At 43.2% G+C, this 24,047-nt stretch overlaps 1 protein-coding gene across 4 annotated transcripts; it reads right to left on the bottom strand.

The window, feature by feature from the left end:
• OPTN (optineurin) lies at positions 3,196-23,484 on the bottom strand. 4 transcript variants are annotated; one of them, XM_021384391.1, is made up of 14 exons: positions 23,330-23,484; positions 21,908-22,087; positions 19,900-20,102; positions 17,522-17,668; positions 15,975-16,051; positions 13,791-13,925; positions 12,616-12,697; positions 9,082-9,197; positions 8,251-8,400; positions 7,062-7,155; positions 6,247-6,405; positions 5,440-5,570; positions 4,407-4,486; positions 3,196-4,162 (listed from the first exon to the last, which is right to left on the bottom strand). In XM_021384391.1, exons 2-14 carry the CDS (start codon positions 22,071-22,073, stop codon positions 4,041-4,043), a joined length of 1,662 nt encoding a protein of 553 aa, XP_021240066.1. In that variant the 5' UTR covers positions 22,074-22,087; positions 23,330-23,484; the 3' UTR covers positions 3,196-4,040. The 4 variants fall into 4 exon arrangements, with proteins under 4 accessions (XP_021240066.1, XP_021240069.1, XP_021240068.1 ...); XM_021384394.1 differs by having other exon boundaries at positions 4,407-4,483; XM_021384393.1 differs by having other exon boundaries at positions 13,791-13,922.

Raw genomic sequence — 24,047 nt, 5'->3', positions numbered from 1 at the left:
AGGGAGCCTGTGGTTTGGGGCTGGCAACTAAGATTCTGTGGAAAGTGAGATTCCTGACGATGTACGAACTTTCTGTTTTAGTCCCTTTCCCCTTAAATTATGAATTTCCCCCTTGTAATATGAATTATATACAGGAATTGCCTCAAATTGCTCCTAGAAGAGGAGGATGAGCTCAGATCACGAATCTTGCACTAAATGCAACGTGCAAGATGATATACAGAGAAAGAGATGGTGCCACTGGTATTTGGTGACCACCTGTAGGAGACCCTGATTAGAAAAGATAAATCAAGGACAGAAATTCTTGGGTAACTGGAAGGAATCAAGAAAAAAATCCTGTAGATGGCAGGAAAAAAAAAAAGAAGACGCACTCAAATATCCAAAGCGAAGAGAGGAATGTTTAGCTGGGCAGCAGAAGTGGGCAAGCTCAATCAGAGTGGTTGAAGAGGTCTGTTGTGTGGTTGGAAGGCTCCGCTGGGTGGTTGAAAAGTTCCGCTGGATGGTGGTCCCAGCAAGGACAGCTATGGGCTGTTTTTCTTTCCATCTCTCTGGAGTAATGATGGCTTGTCCGTCTCTGCAAACTGTGGTCTGCAAATCCAGCAGTACTTTCCTGCTGACAGATCTCCCACCCAACCACAGGGCTGTTTCTGGCCTCTTTCTCCTTTTGGGTTTAAGACTGGGAACTGTGTCTCCCATTTCACTCTGAGACTGGCTGCTGGCTGTGGGACAGACTGTGACACCAGGAAAGCATCCTGCTAAAACAGGCATGTGACAGGTGGTAGTTCATTAACACGTGGAGTCCAGTCACTTTAAAGCACAAATACGTTTTATCTTTCGTCTAAGGGAAAGCAAATTACTCTGAAACTTGTGCTAATGAGCATCTGCTGGCCATGTTCGCCTGTTAAGATAGGTCTTTTGTCCACAGTGTTAAATGGACTGTACTTAATGATGACAACTACAGAAAAATAATCTTCCCTCTTGCATTAGCAGGTTTCAGAGTATCATGGCTTTATTTTTTGCAGTTCCTTGTCCCTCCTGATTTGCAATATTAGATTTTATCTTTCTATGAAGACCTACTTCAGCTTATGCCCATGTCCTCCTGTTGGTATTCTTGTGCTTAGATTCCTTCTCTTACTGAAGCTTCTTAAAATGATTAATTTTGGCTTGACAGATGCATAAGTAATTCCTCCTTTGGCCTTTCACATCGATTTTCTATGTTTTCATTAAGGTTAATGCTACTCAGATGAAATCAGCTCTATTGTCATTCTATTAGTTTGATTTTGGCCTAGTAGCACTTCCATCAGCTTTTTGATCATTGCAGAATCCATAACTATTGCAAAGCTCCCGTAATAAAATTGGATTCAAGGAAAAAAGCCCATAAATCCTACTGTCGTGAGGAACTAATTAAAAGTCAATAAGAGATTGCATCTTCTGGGAGTGCTTGTAATTGATGAAGAAGGGTGCAACCAAGCTGATGAATATCTCTTCACAGCAGATTTCAGCCAGCTCTTGCATTAGCTGAAATTATGGATGAAGCTGTATGGGAGCATGAGCTATAGCTAACAGAAAGCAAAAATCCAGAGTTTACAACAGATATAATTAGAACAATAGTGACAACCACAAAAATAAAAACAAATCCTTGCTTTAATTATAAGGGCAATAAAGAGATGATTTTTCCTGCTACTGGTAGCTGAGAGTTCACTGACAGCAGGGCATGAGAAATGCTTGTCTTTGCACACTATAATACAGTGAAGATATATTTTCTTTGTCCCAAGGAACACCTACAGACATCTTTTGTGTGTGTATTTTAAGAATATTAATCTGCTTGGAGTGAAATATAAATCTTACAGTATTTAGATCTTTATTTTGACTTAATCAGCTAGACTATTTTCAATTCCAGGTCTGAAGCAAAATTCCGAGTCACTGAAATTTTATTTCTAATTCCACTATTGATCTGTTCGGTGTGTTTTCTCCTCCATCATCCACAGGACAATTTGGAGAATTGCTTATTTATTGAAGTAGGTTGATAGGAGAATTTGTCATGTACCAGTACAAAATATCTGCTGTAACACTGCACAATTCAGTTGTAATATCCAGCATCCATCCCTAAGGCTTTCTCCTATAGAGTTGTTCCATTCTCCTTAGCTCAAGATCGCAAGATGACATGAGCTATATATAATACTTCTACTGCACATGCATCTCTCTCACAGGTTGCACCATCCTTTTAATGTTGGTCTGAACTTCAGAGTAACAGAAACATATTGAACAGTCACACATTCATTTAGAAAAAAAAAGCATTTTTCCTCTGAAAAGTTGTGTTAGCTATCACTGATGGAGAGCTGTGGACTTCATAACACAGCTTGACTTCTCTACCTTGAGAGTATCCTGCATTACCTTCCCTTGCAGCTGTTTGAAACTGAGGCCTGGCAGAGTTTTCTATGTATCCCGTTGTGATAAAACAGCCATCCCCAAAACAGAGTCCCTCTTGCAGATGTGTGAATATGCCTTTTCTTTTCAGCAGTCAAAGCACAGAGCTGGGATCTTCTCACAGACTCGGTGAACGCAGTGGAGAGAAGACAAGCAATGACAAGAAGTATGGATTATTATTTTTTTAAGCTAATCTCTCAAACTGGAACTCAATGTGCATGGAAGCGGAATTCCTCCCTGAAATGTCAGCAGTAAAGGCCACAGCCCGGTCACTGTTGGTCACAGGGTGTAGTCTCATATTTCTTACAGACAGGTGACATGGCTCGTAAGCCATGTCATGGAGAGTGATCTCATGGCTCCTTCATAGCCATAAGTCGTAGTGCCAGATGTGTGAGGAAATGTGTTTCAACACTGAATCTTACTTTCCTGGCTTAGTGCTTGGGGAGAAGGGACTGTCCTTTTGTTGCTCAAGGGACAGCTGCTTTCATTATTTCTGGTGTACAAGAAAACTGAGATACCTCAGCTTCCATGGCTAACACCATTGCTAATTGTAGTCGTATCATAAGCTGATGGTGCTTGTTCATATTTTGTTAAGAGTTGTGTATTTTCCTCCCTCGTGTAGCAGCATGCCAAGAACTGTTATTTGTTGAGACAAAAATCAGAAGTGAGAGTAAGAGCAGAACTAATGCACTATGGTTCTTTCTACACAAGCTTTCCAGCCACAGGTACTGGCAATCCCCTTTCAGCATCCAAAATATTAACAGGCATTGATCATTTTATACTTGCAATAGATTTATTTCGAGATTTGAAAATCCATTATACTCCTCTCTTTAAATTAGGTTACATCCATTTCAGCTTTCTCTAACACAGTACTGTACAGCTTCAAATAAATTTATTACAATAAAGAAGAATCAAGACAACACCTTAAAAATAAACGGTTTTATAAAACCCAGTGACGTGGGTACACCAGGAGCTACATATACCAGACCTCAATGATCTGTCTTCAACCTCATCTATGTCCAGCTAAAGCAAGAAGTTACATAAGCCATCAAAAATATAACATCAGATTAGTATGGTCACGGGGGCAGCAACAAAACTGCCATCTGGAGAAAGAGGCGGGTTCATTTTAAACGCTTGCTGAATACAACACACTCCATTTTACTGGAAGCTTCTCAAACAGCTGTTTACTATATGAGTTTCCTGATTAATAGTATATGAGAGATGAAGTATTTACAGGCTTACAGTAGTTGAACCGACGGGCACACATCTCATCTCCTTTCTTACTACAGTAATTCAGCCCAGTGCTGTGGGATAGCTGTAAGAGCAGAGCACATCAGGGGAATGTTCCTTCAAGATTTCATTAGAGCGGACACGCAGGGAGTTTCTTAATGCATCCACGTTGTTCACCTGTATGAATTCGTTTCCTAACTCATGTTAAAACAAGTTCAGTGAGTACAGGGTAGGGTAGGAGTTTTTTCTGTTTTCCCATTGAATAAATGAGAAAAACCTTGAAAATCTCCTTCGCTGGATGGAGAGTTGAACTTACTCTAGCAGAAAGAAAAAAAAATGCGTTTGGCAGGGGAAATTCCAGTAGATGAAGAACTAGAGGGAGTTATTCAATTAATGCAGTCCATAACATGAATCTGCAGTGTGTCCAGATCGGGCAGAATTTCTTCACATTTTGGACAGGAATATATTGAGATATTCCGCTGCTCTGGCCATTCTTGACTACCAGTTCCTGCAAGCAGAGAAGATAAATAATTACCCGTTACATTGTTTGGGGTTTTTTTCCACTCTTTTTGTATAATGGTTGAAAGACAACTGGCTTGCTCCTAAAAACCAGAGAATCACATTCTCTGCAGCTACCCAGTTGCCAGAATAGCCATAGAGGAGCTGGGGTGTTGCTTGCAGACAAGCAAAGGTGTTTTAAACTGAACACAGCAGGGCTGGGCCCTGCGAGCTGGAGAGGCTGCTTACGGTACCTCTTTGGACAAGGCGAGGTGAGTGCTCCCGATCTGGTGCCCTGGCTCCGTGGCGATTCTGCATCTCCGCCAAAGAGCTTCTGAGGAGAAATGGGGCAGTTACTTAAAAGTGCTCTGAAAACAACAAAAAAAGACTAAACGGAAGGTATCTTCCCTTTGCCTCCAGAAAAGTTAAAAGGCTTCAAAGGAAGTCAGATGATTTGCAAGTAACTCATGTTCTCATGTTAACTAGTCATGCATGTAGTTCATAGCTGCTGCTCTGAAACAAGGCCTAGAAACATTGCTGCTCTATGAGATAGCTCAAGAGTCCTGTTGAAATCAGGGTCAAACAACTGACACCAGCAGGATTTAGGCAGCTACACACTCATGAATCTGGAAGACACACCTCTGGAAAGCTCCAAGGACTCAAGGCAAACTGTGATTTAAGCAGAAAAGCAAGTTATACAAGAGAATGGGTTCAGAGGATGGTTAACAGGAAATATTAGTTGATTCTTCAAATACTAGGCACTCTTCCTGTATCCATGGCTCCCACAAGATGAGTGAAAGACACATGGTTAATATTATTTTTGTCTTTTACAGCTAAGAGTGCTAAAATGGTGCAACTACAGAGTATTACAGTACTTGAAAATGTATATGCTCACTTATTACTACTACTTGGAGAAGCAACAGATATCCCTGGCACACATGCAGCAAACTTAGCTGCAGATTCACTGTTAAAACTGAGGCCACAACTCAAAGAAGAAGGGAGAATTAACCAAGTATGAATCATCCAAAGCGAAGTCTTGCTGAAGTATCCAAGTAAGAACTAACATGCCTTATGCTAACAGGCTTTTGAAATTCTGTCACAAAATCAAAATAGCTAAGTCAGTCAACTGATATATTTTCTCTTTTAAAATTCAAATTAACCAATAAATAAATGTCTGCAAAATTTTTGGCCTCCTTACTGAGATGCTAGCAAGACAACATTGGTTAGCTCCAGCATGCAGGGTAACAAGACAGAACCAAAGGCAGCTCAGCCAAAGTCTGTTCTCACCGGCCAAGATCTTGAAGGTTTTGCTGCTCTTTCAGGAGGTATGCCAGCTGCACAGCCAACTGCTCCTTCTCCTCATGGATCTTCTCTCTTGCTGCCCTCTCGGCATGGAAATCAGAGCAATAAACCTCCATCTGATCAGAGAAATTAAATCATGCTGACAATTAGTAACTTAGACTGAACCAACTCACATACTATACACCACAGTAGCACACCTGTATCATAGCCTGCATCTACTTAAAACTCTCCTACAGCACCTACACACTGCAAAGTGATAATGTGCATTATACAGAAAGAGAAGAAGCTTCTCAATTTAGACTTCAATTCAGAGTTCAATCTGGGACAGTGCAATTGGTGTACAGAGGCTGAAATGAGGTATAGGACAGCAGTGAGCAGGTGACGATCTATGACACAGACAAACCAGCGGCACAGACAGTGGAACCAGATCAAGATGCCTTTTTTTTTTTCCCTCCTTTGTCTTACATATGAGACAGACCCTTTTTAGGGCCATATTTGAATAACATGAAAACATATGTGGTAATTCTTGAGACAGTGGTTTTAAATACAAAAAAAAAAAAAAAATCTATTCCCAACTTTTATTTGTTGTGCCAGACTCCAGCGTACTCCTACAGTACCGGAGGATACAGTGGTTCAGGCCCTGCAGGGATCTGCAGTGCAGGCTGAGTAAGGGAACTGTACTTTGGAACTGAGGAAACAGATAAGCAGTATTCCAGACTGAGCCATTAAATAGCTCGTTCTGGTTTGTGAATATTGGGTGGGCAAACCAGCCAGCTTCTGAAGAACTCATACCTGAGCACGGAGCACAGCCATGGTTTCAAGGTCCTCTTCTTGCTTAGCAATTAGCTGCTTCATTTCATCCAACTGGAGCTGCTTTGCAGCAAGGGCTTGTTCTGCCAACAACACCTTTGCATTCAGTTCTTCCACCACAACTTTATCCACCCTGTCAAGCTGCAGGGAAGAATTAACACTGAGATGGGCTCAGAACACGACGCTGCTTTGAGTGGAAGTTTGCTACTTAATCCTCCTGCCCTTGGAAAAACTTTCAACTCCACGGTCAAAGGGGCTTGCACTAAGATAGCAATGTTGATTGAGCTTTCAACTGAAAGATTACTTTTGTGCTTTCAAACTACACAGTATCAAGTCAAAACAGAGCTCCCAAATGAACACTGCAAAGGACATCTTCCAAAATTATACAGAAGAATCTCGCACTTACACGGATCCTCAGTTATGAACAAGACCTCACTGTGGTAGACACTTTATTTAAGAATACAAAAATGTTTAAAACTCTACCTTCCTACATTTACAAACTGTGCTGCAGGAACACCTACATGCATTTTCGTATCACTGATCTCTAAGGATTGGACTTCATAATGCACTGCAGATTAAACCTTATCTAGAAAACACTAAAGTACAGATACGTGGATAAGATTTCTGTAATTGACAGCACAGCATCTCTGTTTCTCAGAGCAATGCTGCCATGTTACATGTTCTGTTATGTGAAGGGATGGTAATTGTTTTGTGCCTGAATTTATTCCCTCATAAATTCTCACATCCCTTCCCACTCCCCCCTAATTCATCATGATTTCTTCTGTTGATGAGTTTACCTCTTTGACTTTCATTTCACTGATTGTTTTCATTGCTTCAGTGAGTTCAGGAAGGAGTTTGTTGTAAGCCTCCTGCAAGCTACTGTATCTTGTCCTGTTTACAAAAAGAGGCAAGTGTTTGAAACACTTACAAGTTCTTTGAAAGATTTGATTCTCTTTTTACCATCTTTCATTTTGTAAAACTATCCTCCTTGTCCCAGTTGAAGACTTCTCTCTGTGTAAAATTTCAGTTTCATAGAGGCTTAAGAGTTAAAAATGCATACACAAATATAAGCCTTTCAGACTTTAGAACAGATAACCCAGCTGCTTGCAAATGAATCTGCATTTCTGATGATAAAAAAACTGTGCTCTGTCTTTCAACATCTCTCTTCCAAGGAGTTGTGTGCTGCTCCATCCATAGACTGAGTCCAAACAAACGTCCTTACTGATAATCTGCACGTCATATTAAAGATTCTATCACCCAATAATTTTACAATCAAGCTCACCAGTCTTGACTGAGAGACTTCGAATGATGGAGAGTTTATCAGAAGAACCAGACACAGACTCCAAATGGAAGGAGCAGCTTCTCCAGCAGCTGAAGATGGTGCCTTCAGACAGTTTCACCTCTCCATACAGCTCACACTGACATTTTCACACTCCATGCATGGATTGCTCATGAAAGGGAGGGGAGAGCCAGAGCAAACAGCCAGGCTCTTTATCTCAGCTTCACTGCATATTTACCTCTCCTAACTGTGAGAGTATTGTAGAGACCACTGACATCACTTTCCCATCACTGTCATCACTTGACTTGGCCCTACTCTCCAACCTGGGGATGCATTCACCCCCTGCTAGTCAAACTGACAAGCTGCTGTCACTTTTCTGCTTCCTCCACTTGCATATTATACCTGACCTTAATCTGCCTTCAGCTTTACAACAAAAGGAAGATAACAATCAGAGCTTACAGCTCAAATCTTTCTCTGTGAGGTATTCACTAGACAAAAAGATACAGTTTGGGACTGACGTGGAGACTCCAGATTCAAAATGACATAGACAGAGGTTTCTAGTTCAGACTCTATAACATAACTTGGCTTCAAACAGTGTAGAACACAAAACTCACATTTCAGATTCAAATTCCCTTTCGTCAGGTTCCCCTGATTTCCCTTTCTCACTAGCAGTATCTCCCCATGATACAAAACCAAGTAACACTCACTTTTCTTCCTGTGTCTTGGCTTGTTCTAGCTTGACCTCTGCCTGCACACTCTCCACCTGAAGCTCCAGCTTCTTGATGGTGTATATGAGCTGCTGCTTCTCCTCCAATTCTGTTGCAGCAGCTGAGTTTACTCTTTCCAATACCTGGCACCTGACAGAACAAGGGAAAAAAAGAAAACATGTGATCTGTCCCGTTCACCTTTTCCCAATGGATTTGGTACAATGGGCATCATGCAAAAAGTATCCTTGGGTGCTTCATTTCAAAGGCATATTTTGATGATGAAAAAGGAAAGACGAAAATATGTATCTGTGCACAACTATCTGAAAATAAAGCTACTAAATGGAATGCATTTTTTCTTACTATTATGAGCCTCAAAGAACTGAAATTTGACAGAAAACTAAGCAAATAAAGTGAAGCTCTTGTTTGCATTTTTTAACGACCTACAGATTGGTCTTCAAAAGCACAGACGGATTATGTGAGAAGGTTTCCAACTAGATCCCTTAGCTTCTTCCCCCAGGGCCAAAAAAATGGAGTGATTACATGAAACAGAAAACAAGATCTGCCTTTGTATCAACAAGGATTAAAACCTAAATATTAGAATTCCAGGCAGTGGGGTTCTATTTGTAGCACTAGGTTGGTAGCTCAGATTTGATGACAATTACTGTACTTCTGTACTTTCGTCTTCACTGAAAAAGAAGGAGCAATCTTTTGCAGCACTTCCATGAAATAGATACTTGATATTCGTAGAGCTAGTGAGTTTCCCAAGGTGGGAGCTGTCATTAAAATATCAACTGGGTGTCACAGCAGAACTATTGTTCCTCTGAACCTCACTTTTCTTGAAGTTTCTTCTGAATCTGTTCTGCTTCTTTTAACTTCTCGTGGGCATCTTGGAGCTCTTTAAACAGGGCACAAACTTGCTTCTTCAGGCTTTCTACTTCACTGCCAATCTTTTAGAGAAAAAAAATAAGGAAAATTACACGTGGACAATTCAAGACAGGAAAATTGCAGGCTAACTAAGAATTTTAACCAGGAAGCACTATTCTTTTTCCAGAGAAAACAGCATGAGTCAGTCCGCACCATCACACTCTGTGCTCAGCAGTAAGGCCCCTTCTGCTCGGCTTCACAATTACCAGTTACTCCTAAATGTGGCAGAACCACACTGTGACTTCAACACTTTCCTAAAATCCGGGTGACTCAAAGATAACTCTATTACTTGTTATGCCAGTGGGTAACACACGTACAAGGGCCGCTCTGAAAGCAATGTCTCCTACTTTATTGTGCTGGCCCACGACATCACAGGCGGATGTTGGTGGCATGGCAGTAGGGGCTGAACCTTCCCACCAATATTCTTTTCCATTACATTTTGTTGCCATGTGACGAGTGTCAGCAAGGGGGCAGTGACAAAACAGTGTCTGATATGGAAGTGCGTATGAAGCAACGTATGACGCAAAGGTGTGTCACTGACTTCCTCCATGCAGAAAAAATTGCATCCATTGACATCTGCTGATGCTCACTGACCATTTATGGAGTGGATGTGAGCACAGTGAGGCAGTGGGTGCTGCGTTTCAGCAGTGGGGACAGTGGGTCACCTCCTCTGGTGCAGATTTTTAGGAGCACGGCATGCAGGCTCTTGTTCATTGCACAGCTAACCATGGTGACTGTTGAAAAATACTGTGTTGCAGCTGAGAACGTGCTCTATTAAATAGTGTAACTGGGCTCTTTGTAGCGGTTGTAGTTTCCATGGAAATAAATAGGAGGTGTTACTTTCAGAGTGACCTGCCTACCTTGTTTCTCAGAGTTCAAGATTTAAAACATATGGGAAAAGCAGACAGCTAGTGATTATTGCCAGTCCTTCGAGCAGTTACAATCTGTCAAACATCTCCTACCACTGGTAGCCTCTTTAGAAAGAGGTGTGACAGCAGACATAGAACAGAAGCAGCAGTTTGCAAGTAGAGAAGTAAAGGAGGCAGACTAAAATATCGTACTATTCCTCCTGCCATTTGCATCCTACACTGGGAATGCCCCTTCTGTTCTAGTTTCCTACTCCAAATTTCATTATTATTCATTCACGAATCAATTTTGCAAATCAAGGAAAAAAAGACTTCGAGTAAAACTACTACCAGTTTTGTTGTGAGTCTGGTTCTTTTGTTTGGGCTTTGGACCAAGACCCCTTAAAGATCCAAAGGACAGGCCAAAAGCAGGAGGAGTAAAGAAACAGCAGCAGTGTTCTCCTCCAACCCAGTGCACAGAGACACCTCGGGGTTCCAGTACTTAAAATACATCCCCACACTGTAGAAGAGGTGAGATCTCTGACTCCAGCTGCTTTGTAGTGTCTGGAGGTACATCTCGTAGCTGGAAGCACTTCAATCTCATCATCTCATCCTTTCCAGTACTTGAGGTTGTCTTATAAACAGGAGGGAGAGACTTTTTACATGGTCTGACAGCAGCAGGACAAAAGGACATGGCTTTAAATGGAAAGAGGGGAGATTTAGGTTTGATGTTAGGCAGAAATTCTTTACTCAGAGGGTAGTGAGACACTGGCACAGGCCACACAGAGAAGCTGTGGATGACCCATCCCTGGAGGTGCTGAAGGCCAGGCTGGATGGAGCCCTGGGTAGCCTGAGCTGGTGGAGGGCAACCCTGCACACAGAAGAGAGGCTGGATCTTTAAGGTACTTTCCAAGCCAAGCCATTCTATGATGTTATGACTCTTATGATCGTGCTAACATCAGTTTAATTATCCCCAGTACTCTAAATTTCTCTGATAATGTTTTATCTTTAATGCATGGACAATCTCCAGTCCAGCTTGGGAGGGAGCTAGATGGCTGTGGCTGAAAAGATACCACGTGTATCAAGAGCTCGCAGCTGTCCGACATTCTCAAGGAGAATTTCCACTTTTCCAACAGGGAAAGTCTGCCACCTCACTGGGCAACTGAAACAACAGAAGTCATTCATCCATGATGACCTGTGAACACTTTCAGCTTTCATTTCACAGCAGAAGTGTGGAACAGAAACACAAGCCTGGATGACAGGAGTCCTCTGAAGAAGCGTATACGTGGAAAGAGGGGTACGCATAGAAAGGCATGAGTGCCATCACAAAGATGCACCTATGCTGACCTTAATAATAACATTTTAGTGAGAAGCATCTGGCTCAAACTGTAACTAAGGCAAAGCTGAGACAAAAATACTGGAAATAATTAACGGAGACATCACTTTCCTTCTGTAGAAAGGGCATCTCTTGGGCTGGCCACAAACTGGTATAAGAAGGCATATTTAACTAAGGCAGACCTGCTCTAGAAAACTTGTCATGGCCTTCAGGAGGGCACAGGTCTCCAGCAGATCTCATATCATATTTCTTAGCCCCACATAGCACCTCAGATAACACACAATACCTCACAGGCATTCTTACTTGCCTTTATTATGCAGCTGTATTGAACTAGAAGGGATCTCTACAGAAATTTTCCAGGCTCTTTTCAGTGGTGCCCAGTGCCAGGACACAACAAACTGGAACACGAGAGGTTCCATCTAAACATTAGGAAACACTTCTTCACTGTGTGGGTGATGGAGCACTGGCACAGGTTGCCCAGAAAGACTGTAGACTCTCCTCCCAGGAGATTTTCAAAAGCCACCTGCACACGATCCTGGGCACCCTGCTCTTGGTGTCCCTGCTTGAGCAAGGGTTGGATCAGATGAACCCAGAAGTCCCTTCCAACCTCAGCCATTCTGTAATTTTGTGATTTTTACACACTTACCCCACACGGAGAAGCCTACAACTGCAGGCACATAAATTTAGATGGCTGAACCTGGAGCTGAATTCCAACCCCAATATCCATTCAAAGCCTAAACTGAAACCATCAGGCTAAGCTTGCTCGAATCTGCATCGCAATCCAAGGTAGTTACGCTCTACCATCATCATGCATCTTACCAGGAAAAAAATCATACCAGGTGCCACATGAGCACCACATATAGAGTCTGTTTTACAGTAGGCTGCCAGTAGGTTCTGATCTAAAAACTGACCTAGCCAGTAGTGAGGAAAGTCAATCAGTTCAGAAGACTCTGTGCAGATGGAATTGACTGCATCTCCTATTTAAGTGGACAGGGCCAGGACAATGAAGCATACCTGAAGTTATGCCACACTTCCCTAATTCTTGGCCATTAGTCTTAGCCCTTTTTCAAGGCTGGTGTAATTTGGAAGGAATCATCTTTAAGATGTGGACTGGAGACTTCAAAATTCACTTCCATTGCTCATGCAAGATATTTGCCCCTTGCTCTCCGTGCGCAAGTGGAAATCTAGACCCCAAAGTTGCTGGCCTCAACAAGTAAGCTGTACATTGCTAAAACTCAGCTCAGGATGACAGGTACTTACAGCCTCTGAACTCTCTTCTTCCCGGTTAGTTTGTGTCCCACTCTCCAGGCAGTTGCTTGTTTCATTCTCCATCTTTGAAAGTCTGGAAAACAGAAGAATCCAGTAACAAGGGATTTGGCCAATATTTAGATTGTGACTGTTTAAGGATTTCATCCAAGTCTTTCTAACATCATAGCCATGAACCAGAGAAAAAACTGAAAGCACGGACATGCAGGAAAGCTTGCACAGTCATGGCAGCTTCTGACTAACACAGGACACCCAGCATGTATATTTAACTACAATGGATGCGCAGGTGCGGAGAAGGACAATGATTCAGCCCACTATCATCAATCTTTGATACAGTCCAAAACTGCTAATCCTCTGAAAATGGGTCTGTTCACTGAACCCAATGATTAATATTGCCTCTATTTGCCTTTGATCTTTGCAGAAGCTGAGATTTCTAAGAATCATTTGGCTATGGCTCATTACCTCTTCTAGGAAGACCATGCAGAAACAATTACTGTGACACTAACCTTTCATCGTAAGTAATGTCCAGGAAGTCTTACTGTCTCTGCAAACTATGGACTTGGAACAGCTACTGCTTAGGCAATCTTCCATGCCTGAGCAGTCATGCTGATATACGTACGACTGAGCTGAGAAGGACACTTACGCAGTTCTGACTGAAAAAACTCTCTCTTAGGTAAGTTTGGAATTAAACTTTTTTGAAGCATTTCTAAGGAGCTTTTCCAAGCTCACATCCCTAAGCGCAGCCTGCCAGTACCACAAAGAGGACTGTAATATCTCTTTAATACAAAGTGATTTGCTTAAGCCCCACACGTAGACGATTCATACAGAAGCAAATAGTGACAGAGGAATGAGAAGAACATTCTCAGCTTGTCCTCATTTTGTTCCACATCACCTGCAGAAAGTTCAAACCCAAGAGGCAATAAGTAATTTGTCTTGATCTGTGCTACTATAGGAGGTAATAAGAGGACAGAGAAAGTCGTGCTCACAGAACAGAATGTGGTTTATCCCTATCAGAGCTAAGACAAATGTCATTACTAGTGAGTGCTCAAGAAATTGGCCATCCAGTTCACGCTGATAATTCAGTTTGTCTCCGATCAGCCCCAAAGTTGGTAACTGCAACAGACTTGAATGTAAACAGCTTAAAACGTTACAATGCACCCATTTCATACCTCTCTTTGTGATCCTGCAGCTCCTTCTCAAGTTTTTCCCTCCTCTGAGTTTCATTTCTAAGGCAGCAGAGCAGCTGGCTCACAGTTAGCTCCTCAGATTCCAAATTCTTGGATTCATCTGCAGATTTGCTCCTGCTTCAAACCAAGCCAGATGTTAAGTAACAACAGCTATGATTTTACTAGAGCACTCCCTTATCCCTAGCTTTTGGACCACGATTTCACACAGTTCTGAAAATCAACATTCTGTGCAAAGAGCTCATTCCCAAGAAGCATGACCTTCCTGCAACTGGCTAGCCTAAGACCTTGAGCATGTAAATGCAGCCCTTGCTTTCTGCAGCGCTCAAACAGTCCTTTTTTAACAAGCTGGCTGAAAAACTTGGAATTTAAGCAAAGAAAATAATAACAGTCAAGACAAAACAAAGCTTGGAGCATTTATTCTGACTCACTTTGCATCTCCTGCTAAATGCTACTATCTGGTCCCAAAATACTTTTCCCAATGAAACAGGCAACATTTCTTATCTCAGTCTCATTCAAAAGAAGGCATGTTCCACCAAAAATGGGCACTGGAAATCGCTTTCTTTATCAGAAGAAATTCCTTTGATATTTTGCTTCCACCACATTCTATAGCTCTTTTGAAAATTGCATATGCTACCATAGAAACGAACCAAAACAAATACAAAACTCTGAAAAACAAGGTCTGTCAATTTCCTGGTGATAAGATATTGCATTCTGTTCCCTCCACGTTCATGTCTATCTAGACAGAAGGTCAAAATCCCCTAACTATATGGTAAGATAACAGCTTATACACCTTGTGCGTTTCAGAAGCTCAGCGGGGAAACAGCATTGTCTGTACAACTTTGTTTTCGTAGTTGAGAGCAGAAAGTAAAGCACAGGCCTGCATGTGCTCCTGAGAGCTAGATATATTTGGTGAGCAAAATTCAATACCCCAAAGACAGTGCTCAGCCAAGGTACTTTAAGTAAATAACTTTTATCAGGGGATTTTTAGTGCGCAGGTCTGCAATTACAGAAATAAACCCATCCCGAGCGGATCACTTTCCTCTGAAGCTGTTAACAGCACCACTCTAAGGTTTCAGTGCTGCACACAAACACGTGGTGACACAGGAAATAGTGTAAGAGATATATATACCCCGTTTTTGTAGACACGGCCCAGATACTTATCAAAAAGGAAGCAAATCCCACAGACAACATCTTCTTATGATCAGAGTGTTCTCAAAGGCCACTGCTAATGACAATCTGAATGCTTGCAGCCTGGCCTATGGTCAGTCACTTTCTGTTGCATCCCTGACCATAATCACTTTTTTTCCTTCGACCTCTTAACTTTCTGCTTAGGGACAAGTTTCCTATGTTATTACATTAAAATGTTGAATTCCTTTGCAATGAGGTAGGGGGTGACAGAGCTTAAGGGAAAACATGCATGGAGCACAGCTTTGTGGCCCGCTATGCCCTTTGCACTTTCTATATCCTTCCTTTCCAAAAGCAAAGACCACTAAGTGGGTAAGAGTGTTCAGTCACAACCATCTAGCTCTTAAATTGGGCAGTATCCAAAATGGAAAGTTTAATGGTGTCAGCTGTCTGTGTCCATGAGGTGTAAAGGTTCAGCTAGGGGCAAGAAAGTCCCTTACGCCCTGGAGCAGATGTGAAGATCAAATTTTGAGAAGTAACTGAAACAGAATGCTCGCATCTTAAATCTAGTCACCTAAAAAATCAGGTCTATGTCACTGCACTATCTGCCCACCAAAAGACAAACAAACTGAGCAAGCAGGGTTCAGGTTTGAAAGGCTACAAGAACTCTGATTGTTATGAATATCATTATAATCAAGTAGAGGACAGATACTGTAATAGAGTTCAGAGTGACTACATGTGAGGGAGACTATCTTTCTTTTTTTGGATTTCTTTCAGAACCTGAAAAATAGCAGCGAGTTGGCAAGTCGGCATGTACAACTGGTCAGAAGATGCACTCTGTCTTGCCAGCTAGTGAAAACAGGCAGGCAAAATGCCAGGGAGCTGGGGGTCTTCCCAACATGGCAGGAAGGCAGAGCTACTGCAGCGGAGGGATGCAGGGCCTCAGAAAAACAGGACTGACATTCCTCATAGAAAAAGCTTCCCTTACACTGGAAACAAAAACACGCTGCTTTAGTTTTAATCAGACAAAAACCTACATACACGTAGACAGCGACGTTACTGGCCATTTCACTGCTATGATCTTGATTTTCTTTTGCAGTTCTATTTACTTCTCCTTCCTACGAAAGAAAAAAAAAAATCCCCCCAAAATATTAGCTTGGTATTTGAACTAAGCAGGACATAGTTTTATTTACTGAAGAAAGAAAAACAGGAAAAACTACTATGGTGACAATAAAAAAAAAACACAACAAAACACAAAATTCCTGCAGATCAGTTTCATGTTTGTAAATTCTTAACTTACATATTTCACATGCCTTTCCCTGCGTCTCTTCAGGACTGATTAAAGAAGACGACCAACAACAAGATTAGGGCTTTTATCAACAAATCCCCACAGTCACTCTCTCCTATAAAGACGACACAGCAACAATAACCAGCACTGCCAACAGATGTTGAGTATAGCTCCTCTTTCCCACTGCAAAGCTCACTCTGTGATCTTTGTAGTCCAAGGGAAGATCTTTGTAGCAGAAAAAGGAGAAGTGTCCTTGAAGCTTTCCTGCAGTCTGAACTTTTCTCTGACAAGTCTAACTCGATATTAATTAAATTCTGTGATTTTCTTGTTGCACTTGTCCTTTCCAGAGAGGGACGTGCCATTGTGGAGATAGCACAGACCCACATTTTCACGTTTCACATATTTCCTCTGCAGACTTCTCAGATACAAGAACAGTAGAAAAATTAAGATTTTTGTGCCTTTAGGGAACACTCTACAGCTTCAGTCTTTGATTTGCTTGGCTGCATCTGTATATTTCTGTCAGCAGAAAAAGAAGCCCCGTTCTTCATGAGGGGAGCAGAGGGGCAGCGCTGAACTCTGCTCTCTGGTGTCAGAGCAGGGTGCAAGGGTGCAAAGGAACAACATGGAGCTGCATCAGGGGAGAGGCAGGGGGTGTTAGGGAAAGGTTCTGCACCAGAGGGTGGTGGGCATGGAACAGGCTGCCCACCTGGCAGTGGTGGCAGCGGTGATAACTCCAAGCTGTGGGAGTTCAGGAAGCATTTGGACAATGCTCACAGATGTAGGGTTTGTATTTTGGGTGGTCCTGTGCAGAGCCAGGAGTTGGCCTCAGCGGCCCCTTCCAGCCTGGGACATTCTGTGCTTCTGTGAAAATCTACTTTGAGCATCAAAGTGAAAGAACAAAAGTAAATTCTCCAGTCCTTTATCACTGCATCTTGTAACATACAGGTGCTCCACGTCAGGTAATCTACAATACCATGAAACACTTCTCCCAGATTCACTGTGTCTGTATCTTGTGTTACTACTGCTGCTGGCAGAGTTTGCTACTCCCTCTCAAAGAGGAAAAAAAAAAAATAAGAATTGCTGTTGGTATAGATTCATGCTTTTTACTGAAGGAAGACAAGTCTTCACTGTGCAAATGTCGTGAGGTAAATAACCACACCATCACTGTAACCACCCTCAGACCCAACTTTCTCATCAGTTAGCGTGGTACAATAAGAAAACCCAGTTTGCAAAAAGGACCGACCTGGGAACAAAGTTTCTGGCTGCAGCTCCCCATGCCCGTTTTATTCCTTTTACTTACGTTCATCCCAATCTCCACAAAGGAGTCTTCTGCTGAGGCGATGTTCAGCTTGACCTGCAGCTCTGAAATGATGGCTAACAGATCTGCCTTCTCAGCCTGGAGCCGCTGCACCTTGGACTTGAGTTTTTCAGGAGCTGCACAGCCCTCCTGGGATAAACAAAAACCTGCATTAACCAACCAAAATGAAACAGCGGCCAGGGAAAGCAGAGCCTGAATCTAACAGTGGTGTTCCACTGCCCCTCTTTTCTTTTGAAGTTTGCCTGGAAAAATCCAGTACAGAGATCTCTAAACTGCTTTGGCTCACTAGACAACAAAAAGTTGCATTTGTCGTTGTGCATTTGTTTCTTCCCCATTTTGAAATCCACGCCTCCTAGTAATGCTTCATTACACCACATACCCTCAATATAAATTCTGAATAACTCGTGGAGTTTGAATGACATTCTAATCTATCACTCACGCCAAATCTCTAAATCCATGCTATGCTGACAGTGTCTCATGTTGCAGTACTTCCATACACACCTGACTCACTATGATTTTGTGCTCAAGCTGTGAGAGGACGCAAAAGAAGTCAGCTTCAGTGAACAGGAGAGAGCTTCACATCCACCAGGGCTTTCAGATGTGTGGTTTTGAGATAAACCCTCCTGCAAGTAATGGTTTTTCACTAAGGGAAACAACAGTATACATCTGTGATTTCCTTTGAGTGAAACACAGGTGCCACTTAACAGCAGCAATGGACAATAATCCATCTCAGTAAACAGTAACACACAGAGGTGAGAGAAATTAGACTCATTTTAGTCAGCCTTTTCTAAGTTCAGATAATTTTTTTTTTTCATGTTTAGAACTAGTAATAGTAAAAAAAAGGAATTAAAGCATGGCCAAACCATTCTAGAGAGAAATCCATTTTGGCTTATATGACACTGTCAGCCTGAACACCATGATCAGAAATGAGAACGTTTCTGCCTTAACTACAATTGCCACTGACTGGTTAAACTGCAAAGAATCAATGAAGAACGAAGGCTTGCTTTATGGAGCTCTTACAGATAGATAATTAATAGAGATTTATTTTTGCTTGTCTGAATGTTGGATTACTCAAGGAGATCGGATCACTCCACCAATAACACACTTCAAGTATGCAAAGTACAAGAAGTTCTAAAACAGGTATGGGCAGATTAAGTACCCCTCTTCCCCTTAAAATCTATTTGATATTTATGAAATGCTGACCTTCCTTGACAATCCTGAAAAGCAGCTTTTAGCCTGGTTTCCTAATGAAGTCGTACTTGCACAATCACACTGTTTATACATGACCTTTTTCCCCTTGGTAACTTTTGAACCAATTGGCCAATTCTGATTTATATCCTGAAAGAACTCTCACAGAATTCCATAAAACATGAGAGGAGAAGACAGCCTATCAATGACCATGGAGAAAAAGGCTGATACAGTCATCCTTCAATGGGCAACAGAGGATCCATATGAGTTCTGGAAGTACCATACATCAGGATTCATTGACTTGGCTCTGCATGAAACTTCTTGTCAAACACCTCTTCACATGTGGGTCACCAAGTAGATTTTATTCTAACAGACTTTGTCCACACGTGCACTTGGTACTACTTGCAAACTAATATTATCTGGATACTAAGCACTCACCTGCAGTGTTAGAAACTACTTGTTACAGAGCCAAAGGTCATCGAATCATAGTATCATAGAATGGCTTGGGTTGAAAAGGACCTGAAAGATCATCAAGTTTCAACCCCCCTGCTGAGTGCAGGGTCGCCAACCACTAGACCAGGCTGCCCAGAGCCACGTCCAGCCTGGCCTTGAATGCCTCCAGGGACGGGGCATCCACAACCTCCTTGGGCAACCTGTTCCATGGTAAGACAGGGGGAGAAAGCTCAACCAGAAATGGAGCAGCTGAAGAACAAACCTAATCCGAACCTCCTTAAAAAGGCTTTCATGATACGAGAAAGATATAATAAAACTTTTTTTTTTTTGGGTGGTGGTGGGGGTTACATGTCAGCTTGACTCTAGAAACACAAATACAAAATTGGTCAAACTATGCTGAGAGAGATAATCTAAGAAGGAAAGGGAGGGATTAAGTCAACCCAACAGTAAACAGGATACAGAATGAAAAGTTGGCAAAAAAATGTTAATTTCTTACGTTAATGATTACTGTTAATTATTAATTAAAATATTAATTACCTCACATGTGGCATGATGTTCTCTTACTACACTTCAAGAAGACTTGCTTTATAAAATAAGTCCTAGGCTTCTCGTTAGAGCATAAGGATAAAAATGGAGAACGCTAACAGAACTCCAGACCTCACCCAGAAAAGATCCTGACGTTCAGTCTGAATGCACGTGAATTCAACTGTCTTATTTACCATTTCAGCTCCTTCTTCTCTTTCCTTTAAGCTCTGAAGTTGTTGCTGTAGCTGCTCATTTTCAACGCACTTGGCTAGCAGGCACTGCTTAGCTTCTTTAAACTTCGCCTCATAAAATTCTCGTTCTTCTTTCTGCTTCTCTCGCCAGATGGAAAGCTCCTCGTAGCGGTCCTTCATAGCTTGGTTATGCAACTTCATCGCTTCTAAACGGTAGCCAGAGACAAGTCATTGATTCACATTAGTACTCTGTCAATGGAACAGCAGATTTCCTCTACATCGAGCTCAGCTTTCTTCAATATCAAAGGGAGACTCAGTAATGAGATATGAAATGCAAACCTCCTTCTCATGTGTCTTAGCGAACTGAAATGAAACTCACTATAGCTCCTTAGCACTATAATAAATACCATTAAAACCACTGCTGAAATGACATGCTCACACTATCTCACTCCTTGAGTTATTCCTAAACCAAGAAGTACAAGCAAGAAGTACTGCTCGCACGAAGAAACTTGTTATCTTGCACGTGTTATGTACACAGTGACTGGAAATGAAACTAGTGAACTAAGATTCTGAAACTACTGAGATTCAGTAGGGCAAGTGGACTTTCTGGGGTGGTAAATTAATGCATGAAAACAGCTGCTATCAAATTGAAAGTCTCAAACACGTCCAACCATGCTCTGCTCAAATATTCAGTTACGATTTGATTAAAAGCATTTAAAAAAATGTAGCTGGTAACTTACAGCAATGTCATTCCATCCTGACTGGGAAGCCAAGTGTATGTAACAGACAGTGAGTCAGAATGCAGCAACTTCAGTCTCACTATTGCAAAATGCTTACTTGGTTTTTATGAAGCCAATAAAAGTATTTTAGACTTGCTTTTTAAAGCAACAAACCCAAAGCCAGTTGCTTGAAAACCTTCTATACATTGTATTTCCCAGAAGCTGACATTACGTCTTCATGTCGTATTATAAATTGCCAAAAAGGTCCCTTACATAACCAAAAAAAGTTATGGAAGTATATGTAACTCTGGAGAATGATTCTGCAAGGTATGAGTTACAGCAGCTGTGATTGTTGTCTTGGAACATTACCTCGTATGATACAGAGCCTTGTAGCAGAATACCAGGGGTGCTTCTTGAAGCAACTTTCCTGCCAGACACCCATGATACTCCAAGGCAGAGAACTTGGACCAGGTCCAGAAATGACTGAGGTGGAATTCGAGCACCAATTCAAAACCACCTGTCTTTTACACACAAACTCCCCAAATCCCTTGGGTTTCACTCTAACCACTTAAAAATAATAAATTAAAAACAAAAAACATATCTAACTTCTAAACTTTTAGGATTCAGAAACAGTGCTATATTACCTACAGGGCCTCAATCATTAGCTGTTTTCAGGGAAAGGTATTGGTTTCTCCCAGACAGACTCAGCCACGGATGCTAATTTGTAGCACAAAAGGTGCTACAACATCGAAACTTTCAAAATGGTTACTACACAACAGCACAGTTTGCACCAATTCCCTTCTCTGCCCATGAGGATTCAGCTCCTTTCAGAAAGCATCCTAATGCAAACTGCTCTGGGCACAGAACAGTACCCACCCTGCTGGTCCAGCCACGGCAGACTGTTAGTCTATCTGTAATGGAGAGACCCAACCATTCTCAAATACAAATTAAAAAAATATTTTAAAAGCTGATGATCAAAGAGCATATCCTAGCAAGAGATGTTTTAGCTTGCCTTCTAAAATACACAGTGCTATACTGATTGTGCATGTAGTTCTGAAGCTTAGATTAGGGGGTATTCTCCTTCCAATCTTCCATACCGATCCAATCTGCTGTGCCCTATCAAATCAGCCTTACCATTTGCAGAGTTGCTTATGGAGTGAATGCTATTCAAGCATAAAATGTTATCTAGAAGGACCAAATGAACACAGGATTCATACTCATAGGTCAAAAAGAGATTCAGACCCAAAGAAGAGACTCGGGTGTTTTGCATTTCAAGGCTGATTCACATTCACCTTTTAACTCATTGTTCTCAGTGATCAGCTCTTTCATCTGCTGTACCATCTCTTCGGGTGTGTAGGTACTGAGTGTGGGGGGAGCCACGCTGTCCATTCCATTCTCCATTTTACTGCTGCAGTGCTCTCCATTTTCAGCAGGACGGATCTGCGGCTTGCTGGACATCTCTGAAGTGACCACTACGAGGTCAGCAAAGAAAATTTTTTTGCTAAGTAAATCACAGAATCATTAAGGCTGGAAAAGACCACTAAGATCATCTAGTCCAACAACCACCAACCCATCATCACCATGCCCACTAACCCATGGCTCTCACACTTCTTGAACACCCGCATGGATAGCGATTCCACCGTCTCCCTGGGCAGCCTGCTCCAATGCATCATCACTCCTTCTGAGAAGATGTTTTTCCTAATATCCAGCCTGAACGTGCTCTGGTGCAACACAAGGCCATCCTCTCTTGCCCTATCACTGTTACCTGAGAGAAGAGGACGATCCTTCCCCCCTTGCCACAACCTCCCTTCAGGCAGCTGTAGAGAGTGCTAAGGTCTCTCCTGAGCCTCCTCTTCTCCACACTGGACAATCCCAGCTCCCTCAGCCGCTCCCCATAAGACTTGTGCTCCAGACCCCTCACAGCTTTGCTGCCCTTCTCTGGACACACTCCAGAGCCTCAACATCTTTCTTCTGGTGAGGAGCCCAAAACTGAACACAGTACTGAGGTGTGGCCTCACCAGGGCTGAGTACAGAGGGACAGAAGATATAACCACACTTTGCTTTTATCCAGACGAGCAAGCTGCGCATGTAGCCAGAACGCACGCACACCATCCAACCCCTCCAACCCCACCACACCAGAACAAAAATGAGCCTCCATAACGCGTTGACCTCTCAGAGGAGTGCACGGATTTGACTCCTAAAGCCACTTCTCAGACTGAGCCTTTCCTTGACAGACCCTTTCTCTGGGAACAACGCACAAAAAGACGCTTTCGTTCCCTTCTCTCCGTACCCACGGCAGAATGACACTGCAGGTGCGCTCCTCCTGCTTTCCCCAGCCTACCGGGGCACTCTCCAGCCCGACCATTTCACCTGACGTTTTCGCTTTCTGTCCCACTTTGCTTCCCCCGGGCCAACCCGGCACCCGGGTCGCGGAGCCGCCCTGCTCCGCCACGACCGCTCCCTCACGCCCCGTCTCCCCCAGGCCGGGGGCACCCCTCGGGAGCCGTAAAACAACGCTTCCCTCTCGCCCTTCCCCAGCGCGGCCCACCCTCCCCGCAGGCCCACGCCGGAGCCGCTGAGTCACCGCCTAGGGGCAGGGGGAGCAAAGCGGCCCGCCCGGCTGCCGGGCCTCCGCCACCGCCTCAGCCTCCACCGGGGGCCGCGACCGCCGCTCCCCGCAGCTTCTCCCCATCCCGGCCCCGCGGAGCGCTCACCCCGCTCACGGCGCGCCCATGGCAGCGGCGCGGCTCAGCTGACTGCCGTCACCCGCCGTCCCCGCCTCCTCCGCGGGGATTTCCCGAGCTCCGCGCTTCCGCCCTGACCCGGGCCGCCGCTGTGTGCCAGGGCCGGGTTGCATGGGGCCCCGATCTAACCTGACCTAGTGGGTGGCAGCCCTGCCGGTGACAGAGGCCTTGGAACTGGGTGATCTTTAAGGCGGCTTCTAGCGTAGCCATTCTATGATCATCCGGTGCCAGCCCCTCTGCCATGGGAAGGGACGCCTTCCAGTAGACCAGCCTGCTCAGTGCTCCATCCCACCTGGCCTTGGGTACTCCAGGGATGGGGCACCCACAGCTTCTCTGGGCACCTGTACCAGTGCCTCCCTGACCTCTGAGTAGAGAATTCCTGTCTAACATCTAACCTAATTCTCCGCTCTTTAAAGTCCTTTCCCCTTGTCCTATCACTACACTCTATGATAAAGAGTCTCATCTCTCTGCTAGGACCATTTAGGTACTGGAAGGCTGCTGTAAGTTCTCCACAAAGCCTTCTCAAAACTGAACAACCTTAGCTCTCTCAGCTTGTATTCATAGGAGAGATGCTTCATTCCTCTGATCATCCTTGTGGCCCTCCTCTGCACTTTGTACTCTCTCCAACAGTCCATGTCCTTCTTAGGTTGCCGCCCAGGAGCTGGATGTAGTACCATATCAGCTGCAC

Source organism: Numida meleagris, chromosome 1, assembly GCF_002078875.1.
Source record: "Numida meleagris isolate 19003 breed g44 Domestic line chromosome 1, NumMel1.0, whole genome shotgun sequence".
Lineage (NCBI taxonomy): Eukaryota > Metazoa > Chordata > Aves > Galliformes > Numididae > Numida > Numida meleagris.
This window is presented reverse-complemented; position numbering and strand designations above follow the sequence as displayed.